The 9,537-nt window shown below is 38.6% G+C and overlaps 1 protein-coding gene across 1 annotated transcript in view; it reads right to left on the reverse strand.

Annotated features, from left to right (window-relative positions):
• ZSWIM6 (zinc finger SWIM-type containing 6) overlaps positions 1-9,537 on the reverse strand; it is a 109,243-nt gene that overhangs the window by 20,250 nt on the left and 79,456 nt on the right. The window contains exons 5-7 of the mRNA XM_041470788.1: positions 2,460-2,639; positions 733-909; positions 291-437 (exon numbers count right to left, since the gene is read on the reverse strand). Coding sequence (XP_041326722.1) covers positions 291-437; positions 733-909; positions 2,460-2,639 — 504 coding nt within the window. The remainder of the gene's footprint in view (positions 1-290; positions 438-732; positions 910-2,459; positions 2,640-9,537) is intronic.

The following is a 9,537-nucleotide window of genomic DNA, read 5'->3' on the forward strand; positions in this document are numbered from 1 at the left end:
TGCCAAATGCAAAGTCACCCTGTAAACAGGGTGACTATTTTCATGGTGTAACCAAAACCTCTAAAGGCCCTACCATGCCATATATATTGGAGAAGGCTGGTAAGAGCCCAGCACAGCTCTCAAGACAGTGTACAGAAAATCTCTGTCATCCAGAATGTGACATTACCACTACCCAGACTGAAGAGTTAAAAGCCATCTCTTTCACTTTAGTTTCAGAACCAGTTTCCTCATGCGAACTTCCTGATGTTACTGTCTTGCACGCCCTTTGCCCTCCTTTTCCCCACATTTACCTTTCTTCTGAGCCCGGAACATTTCCAGCTGTTTCTGCTGCTGCCTCCTTAGTGTATTAACAATAGCTATTGCTAGCCTCAGTGCTTCTCGTGGGTATCCATGAGATCGTAATGCATCCACCCTCGCGCAGGCTGTAGGAACATGTTCTAAAATAGAAACAGTAACTGAAGAATAGCAATGCCTCCATAAATGCAATGGCCTTTTTTGCTAGGTTACTCAAAAGAGCTTTTTTTGTTTCATTTTTTTTCTGTTTTGTTTTGTTTCTAAAACTGTGCAAGAGAGACTTAAAGGACTACTTCTGAGCCAACATTTCAAGAGAGCCTCTGTTCTTTTTGCCAGGCTTTTCATCCATCTCCCCACCACCTCCCCCCTGAAAATAATGGCATAGAAAATGAACAAAGCACCAAGTCATGGAAACATCTTTCCAGTTTAGCCACTTACCATGCCAGAGGGGCCACCCCTGAGAGTCAAAGAGCAAGTTTTCAGTGTCGTCGTGGTAACAGTAGTTGGTGTATAGGTCACTGCTGATAATGTGCTGTAAGTGGCTGTCCTGCCAGTGCAGATCGCACGCCTCAATGGCTCGAGTAAACACTGTCCGATGTGGCCTGTTTGATGAATCTGTCATTTTCACAGGTTTAGAAAACTGCATCAGCTTTTACTCATTCATACATGAATCAGTCATTCACAGTATCCCTGTCTTCTGCCTATTCACCAACCCCCAGCCAATGGCAGTCTGCCTTGCCCTCTTCTCCACCGAGCAGCCCGCAGATGACATTCCACATCCAATTATTACCCAAGAGCCCAGATGAAGTGTGTGCCATTCATCTTGCATTCAGAGAGAGATCTAGAAACCAGCACAGCTGATGGCAGACAGGACTCTGCACAGAGAACTGCTAGAGGTGAAGGACATCCAACAGCAAGTACAAACTAGAATGTATATGGCACTCAAGCTTCCCCAGTGTCTCCTTAGATTCACAACTGTCAGACTAAAGGAGGGATAAACTGCATAAAAGATCTGTAGTTTTTCTTTCTGAGAAGTGACACTAACTTTTGACACTAACTTTGACTACTTGTGTAACTTTGCTGGTCATGAACATAAATACTATTAATAAAGTGAGGTCCTGGAGCCATAGGACTGACATAATCCTCCCTGGACATCTTCCTACGGCAAAATTTCTCTAGTGACATGGCACTGCATCTATCAATGCTCAGAAGCCATGTCAAAGTTATCAACAGTGTGTCCAGGTTGGTCTGAACATGATGAGCAAGCAAAATACCTCTCTAAGGAGTCATTTGCTGAAAGAACTTATCTTCCTGGCTAGCTGTGAAATTTAATAATGAACCAAGTTTTTTCCTTCACAAGTGATCTTCCAAGAAAAAGAAACAACAACACACCCGACTAAGTGCAGATCTGACACCTACCAAGAAATTTAATTATAATTTTATTGCAATTATATGCAGTATGTATTATTACTGATGGTTTGAGGACTGTGAGCAGTTTTACCTGCAAAAACACCCTGCACTTTGCCTAGTTATTAGCAGACATCCTTGTTTGAAGATGACTCTACAAAGCTTCTGTCACATTTGACAATCACATTTTAGATTAGAAAGCATGATATCAAGTAAAAAGACACCTCCTCCAAGATGGTAGCATTGCAGCTGCACCCTCCACACACCTAGTAATGCAGAAGGCACATACCGAGCACATCCTACAGACAGACGCTTCAGTTTCTCACATACAAGTTCCATGTAGTTTAAAAAAATCCCTCTTTAAACAGCTATCAAGGCTTTGTAACTGCAAATGAAATAAAAACCCCAGTAGCAGAAGTAATACTAGAGTATAGTCAAGCAAAAACTAACAGGCTTTTACACAACACACTTCAAGGACATCCAATTTTCATGCAACAATATTTAGAAGCACCAAGTGAAGAGTTAGAAGACCTAATAAAACACAAATACCTGCTCTGAAAGTGTTACAGCCCCAGTATAACAAAAAAACACATATTTGTTCTTCTGCAAAGACAGCATTAGTACAACTGATTTTCACTGGTCAGTCCTCAACAAGAAAGTTACTTGTCCCAGGAAAGAGTGCTGAATTCTGCAAGGCTATAGTGTGTAAGATAGAAGTTATATTATACGTTGCAATCAGTGCATACGTTTAGGCTCACCTTGGTTAGCATTTGCACCCTGAGGCAAAGCATTGGTTAAATTGGGCAGCTCGTTTCCATGGTTTCCATCTTCCCAGGGACAAACATCCACACTGTTCCATTTTTTCAGCTGTTTTAGCCAACTGGACTTCTGCTCCAACTTGCAGTGGGGATTTAAGACTATACACATCCACAGAGCACCTGATTTTAAAAAAATTGCTAAATTATGTTTTCTATTAAAAATGCAGCAGCCAATAACTAATTGCAAACTTCTACAGCATATACTTTTTCTCCACTCAAAGGCTACACTGCTTGCTTCCCAGCTACGTTTAACACCACACAGGCTGAATTCCTGACACAGGCGCTTGGGCTGGCGCGGCCAATCTGAAACAGCTGAAATAGGGTACCAAGCCAGCCTTCTCAATTAAAAGGCATTAGTAGGTCTTTTGTATTAGAAATCCAGAGTTCCCAGCGTATGGCTCATCAGACAGGAACATCAAAGGCAAAAAAGAGTTCACATAAAATTACAGGAGTTACATTAACAAAGTTTTTTTTCTAATTCTTTTATCAGAAGTGAATTTTGTTTTATATTAATGACACCTATGTATCTTTCAGCTTCACATTACGGAAACCAAAGACACACATTAGTAAGACAAGGATCTTGTAAACATATACTTTCACACTCAGAACCCATCAGAAGTACTCATGTAATTCATTACCAAACGCATCTGGGTCTCAGATAACCAGTACACATTAGTTTTGTGCAGTGTGATAGGAATAAAACATTTTTACAGCAACTACTTCAGTAATTTGGTTACTCTAGAAAATTTCTTTTACATTTTCTGTTTAGGGAGTTCTAAGGGAAGGCTAATTTGTGCTGACATATCACATACCACCACTTCATAAACTGCTCCCTGAGACTGCATCTAGCACAGCAGGCATAAATGCATCTGGGTGTCTAGAGGTAATTTTCAAATGGAAAGGTTTTTCTCTAAATCAGCTGTCCCTTCACCAGCTTGAACTTTGATAGTAGCATAAAGACATCTGAAAATACTGTTTAGCAACAGTTCATTTGCTCACTAAGGACGTGCCTTATACACTAAAAGAGATCACAAGAATATGCTTAGACTATACAATGTTCATGACAGGCTGGAAAAAAAGCCAAAGAATAAAATGCAGCTGGCTCTTCTAGGATAATAAATGTTTCCCATTCTGGGATTCTTTTGCTAACTAAAAATGTAAAATTGATACCCAGGGTACAGGGCATCACTAACATTCATTCCTAAAGTAACTCAGGTTGACCACAGCACAGAAGCCAGTGGAAAAACAGCGTGATTCTTAAGGTTAAGTCTCCTGCTATTCAACACTAACACATTAGGGAAAGCAATATCCAAGAAATCTAAAAACCAAAACAAAATACAGTATGTTACTATTCAGAACACCAGAGAGACACTAAATTACTGCAGTTTATTACTGCACTGCAAGTGTTCTGGGTTCAGGAAGTGTCTGAAACTTGCCACGGGGGTGAATAAGACCAATACCACTTTTAAAAACTTATTTTCTTATTTTAATATATTACTTTCTTTAGACGCACTTGCCAGCACACTTCACTCTCCAAAAGGAGTCAAATTACAACTGGTTCTTATTATTAAGCATCAATGATTCAATTCAATGAGTACTGCCCAAGACAGAATGTCTGCATTTCTTGCAATCTGCAAAACAAAACATAAGATGCAGAACATCGGAAAGCCCTGGAGAACAGCTGTGGGCTTGCTTATTTATTTTCAAAATCAAGTATCTTGGAGGCATTACACTGTACCTCTCAGCATCTAACAAAAAAACACAAGCAAAACAAAACAACAACAAAAAAACTCCAACAAAACAAAAAACAACAACAGCAAGAAAAACCAACCAAAAACAAAACAAAACAAAACCCAAAAGACCAAAAAAAAAAAAAACAAAAACAAAAAACAAAAAAAAAAAAAAAAAAAAAAAAACAAAAAAAAAAAAAAAAAAAAAAAAAAAAAAAAAAAAAAAAAAAAAAAAAAAAAAAAAAACCAAAAAACAAAACAAAAAAAAAAACAAAAAAAAAAAAACAAAAAACAAAAAAACCCAAAAACCAAAACCAAAACCCCCAACAACCTACCAATGTAATACTTTGTAACCAGATTCCCAGTGTAGGCAGACTGAAGCAAAAGCAAAGTGGAATATCTTAAACCCACTCGGTAAGTATTTCAATCATCCATCAAGGCAGAACACACACTGCTGTGCTGCACCATACCCCTATAGAATAAGTGGCTTTTTTTTTTTTGCCCACTGCATCTGAGGAACACCACTAGAGGCATGACAATTCACTAGCCTCCTAAGGAAGCTCCACTACACATTTGGTACATCTATAAGACAGCAGAGGGCAAGATAACCCAAACTACTAAAATTCTTTAAAAACATCTGTAGTTTCTTGTGGGAAACTATGTCAAAGCTAACTACGTTGTTAGTAGTCATTGTCTCTGAAACTCAGGCAATTTTCATGTAAAGCGAAAGTGTATTTCCAATAAACCCCTCACAACCGCTTAAAATTTCACTAGAACCTACAGCTGCACCCTGCTCCCTATGACTTCAGAGAAAGCTGCATGCAGTATCTGAGATCTCAAACAGCTTTGATGGCCATTGATTCCATGCAGGAAGAGGAGTGTGAGACAAAACTCCTCCACCAGAAGAAAAAAAGGGAACAGAAAGAGCTTCTGTAGCGCTACAAAGTGTGCCACCTGGAAGAAGGATGCATAATGCCAATTACCCTACACTCTTCAATCTATTTGGATTTCTAGGTCTTTTTTGTTAGTTTGGGTTTTAATGAGGTTTCTTTTTGGTGTAAATTTTTTTCTTCTCCCCTCTCTCTGCTGCTGCTTCAACTGCATGCATTTACCTCTATTCATATCTCTTCCTACTTCTGCTCCCTAAACACCTTCTCCCTCCCCTGACATGTGCTCCATTCTGGCTGTTTCAATTCACTGATTCCTGCCCTGTGCCTCATGCTGAAAAGTCTGAGGAAAATGTGCCCAGCCTTTATCAAGTGGCAGGAGCCTGAGGGATATTCTTATTTGACTCTGATGCTGCTCAGTGGAAGCGCCCTTGAACTAGCCCTTAAATGTCAACACCAACCTGAAGGCGTACCCTAGTCTTAAACAGGAGAGTTTTTATTCCTGCCTGATGGCTCCCATTTGGGGAAACTGCTGATCATGTTTACTTATAGAAACGGCCTATGGACAAAATGAAGGAAAGGTACTCATAATTTGCAAGAAAGGTATTGGAATCAATTTCCAGTGATTTCAGCCTTAAAACTGCTGTTGGCAACAGTTCATGCTCCAAAGAAATTGGAACACATTTCAAAATACATTCCTACCATTCTTAAGTTCACATGTTTGATTACATTTAATGATGTCACCCATGCAAACTACAATATGAACAAAAGTCTCATTAAAAAATAATACTTTTTGAAAAGAGACACCAAAACCCCAGAGAAAGTATTTGTGTTTACAGTTGCCTTTCTCTAACATAGCTCTCTTTCATTCGTATCTCCTTTTCCCCAGATTTTTTTCCATACTGGTTCTCAACAGGCTGACACATCCTGCCCCCACCCCAAACTGCATGTTACTAGAACACAACTGAAGTCCTTGTTTAAATTCTCGGACTCTAACCTACGTCTTTTCAGTACAAAACTCTTCACAGCACAGTGCCAAAACAATCACCATTCAATATACAAGAAGCCTTCCCCAGAAAATATTTGGAAAATATGACATGTTGCAAGTGCAATTTGATACTTATTTCACAAGGGAAAGGGTATTAGAGCTGTCACACAGCAGTGAGGAATTGCCTATTTTGATTCAACACTAATCTCCAGACCTGAAAAAAAGGCAGCTTTGCCAGAACAGACCTTTGGTTCAGACAGATCTCCTTTTGAAAACACAGAAATATCACTCATCTTTAGTGTTTGCCACGCCACAAAAAAAAAAAAAAAAAAAAAAAAAAATTTACATGCAGGCCTTCCTTGCACATACAAAGGAACATATTCTGGAGACGTCCATACCTTGGAATTTATGGGGCAGCATGCATTTACATTGATCAGGATTTAAATATGGAAACTGAAAAACATTAAGAGCATTAAGTGACTGTAAAAGTAGATGTAGTATAGAACAGTAAGATAAGTACACATCATGTGTACACACATATCCATGAAGCTAAAGGAAGTGCAAGGGATGTGTAGAGACTCTCCCAAGAGATTAAGCATTGTTCATAAACCCCATTATATTTTACTCTTGCCCCAGTAAGTGGGAAGGTGGTGATGGAAACAATTTTAGGGGGATCCTAGGAAACTGATCATTCCTGAGGACCCAGCATACAGTTCAGTTCATCTGTTTGATTACACTCTGCTTTTCTTAAAAACACCATGCTATCTTTGTCAGGGCTGCTATACAGCTGAGCTTGGGTCAGTATTTCCTCAGCCACAACACCTGTGTAACCAATTGCTAAGACTTGGCCTTTGCTTCGGAATTCTACATTTCGTACACTTTAGATCAAACAGTGCATTTCCGAAATTAAAATATTCAAGAAACAGGTGTTGTAACAATTCTTTGCCCTTTCCATTAATGCACAGCTTTATCTTAAGAAATAAGCTACAGGAGTAGTATTTGACCATTTCAAAGAAAATGGAACCAGGTAATCAAGACCATTCCCTCAGCCCAAGAGACAAGACAGCTTCAGCTCCTGCTGCACACTTACCACTGTGCCCTGCTTAAGACTAATCAATTCTATTACAAAAGCATAATCTTCCAGCATTGAAAGTGCCAGAAGAAAAACAATACTGGCAGACAGAACCTATGAAGGCTTTGATGTATAAGTGTCAGCAAAGGAGTTTAAAGTGGTTTACATCTGCACATTAAACACATACCCACTTTCACTAGGACAGCCACTTGGAAACCTCAAAGAACGTACTGTATGGTGTTTATTGCTTCTGAATGAGAAGGACAAGTGCCAATAACTGGCAAAGCTGTTGCCCTTCTCCAGCCATGGAGAGACCTCCACCAGAACAAAGCAAAATCACAAGTCCCACTGGAGACTGCTCCGATTAACAGCTGCTTTTATAGAACAGTAAAGATATGCAAAGTGCTTCAGGACTGTTCCCTTTTCAATCAGAACATCAAGGAAAACTACTCTCAGCACTCAGTTGCACCCAAATTGCAATTTTATTCACTAAAATTCCTTAATGCATTCTGGTTTCAATATTTAGCCTTTAGAAAAAAGGTTTTCTTTGGGTGTGGTATTTCTTGGAGAACAGAGTGTTTCATTTTGCACTAATTCATTCTGTTATTGAATTAAACTTTGATGTATTGGTCCTGACAAGTGCTTCATGCTGATTGTATTGCGTACGATAGCATAATCACTCCCCTTGCATTTCACACTATCTGGCTGATTAATGCAATAGATTATTAGATTATCTGCAGCACTGACGGCATGAGGGAATCACTGCCCTTCTGCAGGCTAACCTCCAAGCACGCATTTCAGAGAGGGGAAGTGTAAAACAGAGACAAAATAAAATGCCTAATTCCTTAAGTTTCTCTTTCTTGCTGCCTGCTGCTGCTGTAAGGGTTCAAGGTACATGTGCATTTGGCTGAAACAGGTATTTACATCTTGAGATTCTACTCTAAGCTATCAGCAACCACATGATCTCATTTCTGTGCCAGGTAACTACAAACTTCTGCTTTCTCATTCTGTGTTTTCAACTTTTAACACAATGGAATAAGGAACTAACCACACACTTCTGACATTTTGCATGAGCCTGTCGTTCTGGGTTATGACCTTTCAAGAATGTTTTAAAAATTCCTGCATCTTTGCAGACACTGCCCTTTGACCACAGGGTTTCAAAAGTTTTCAAAGAACAGGAATTTGCTTGAAAGGTGCAGTTTACAGTGCATCAGTGGACTATGATCTCCCCAAGAGAACGTTAAGGATCAGTCACATGTTCATTAGATATCCCTGTATGCATCTATAGTGCTCTATTACGTAAATACCATAGGCCAGACAGCGGCTGTTAGTCTACAAAGCTGAAGAAAAGTATAAAGAACCTGCAAATGAACCTCACTGATTACCTTTCCTCATATTTAGGAAACAATTTAGTCTTTTGTTTACAATCAATCAAGTGAAGACAAAAGCATTGCTAATACTAACATACATAGTACAAAAATGGTTCTTTATCGTAACAGAACTCTTCATGATTTTAACTAGCTGCCAATATTTACAGCTAGGTAGTGAACACAAAGTATGTTCCTGACCAAAATATGTATCAGATAATTTACCAATTACTTTATCTAGCAATATACTTTCAGTAGTAACAGTCTATCTTCAGAGACTTCAAGAATTTTCAAGGAAGTTGATGTGACTGTAACTATAAATGCATTAAGCTACTTCCATATAAATTTATCCTTGAGAAGAATGAATTCCTCTCACAGTTAATTTTTAAAGAAGAGGCAGAACAGGAGATATTGGTCCAACAAAACAAGCTACTAATAAAGAAGAGAGATGAAAATACCTCTCCTTTACAAAAAAAAAAGAGACAAAAAACCAACGAACCAACCAACCAAACAAACAAACAAAACACCCCAGAAACAAACAAACAAACAAAAAAACCCCACCAAAAACATGGAGCAAGTGCAAACATTCCAATGCATATTGGGAATTACAATTGCCACAACTATTCTCACAGAACATAAATAATGCACTGTAACTGACCAAAGGAATACATTCTGATTGTCTAGTTTGAATTCGTTCCTACACTTTTGTTTCCCAAGTCACTTTCATCTTCCAGTCCAAACATGACTGCTGAGCTCTTACAAAAACAGCACACTTCAATTACAACTTCTAATACAAGAATCTAGCACAGTAGCTGGCTAGACAGCTTACTGACTACTTATCACAATGCAAAATTCTAAGGTTATTTCTAGTTTTTTAGTTAAATTTATCCATCTCCAATTGTAATTTTCAGCTACTTTTTGTGGGTTTAGAAGAGCTGTCTTCCCTATAAAATTTTTATATATATATATATATA

Source organism: Pyrgilauda ruficollis, unplaced genomic scaffold (assembly GCF_017590135.1).
Source record: "Pyrgilauda ruficollis isolate IOZ18807 unplaced genomic scaffold, ASM1759013v1 scaffold25, whole genome shotgun sequence".
NCBI classification, from domain to species: Eukaryota; Metazoa; Chordata; class Aves; order Passeriformes; family Passeridae; genus Pyrgilauda; species Pyrgilauda ruficollis.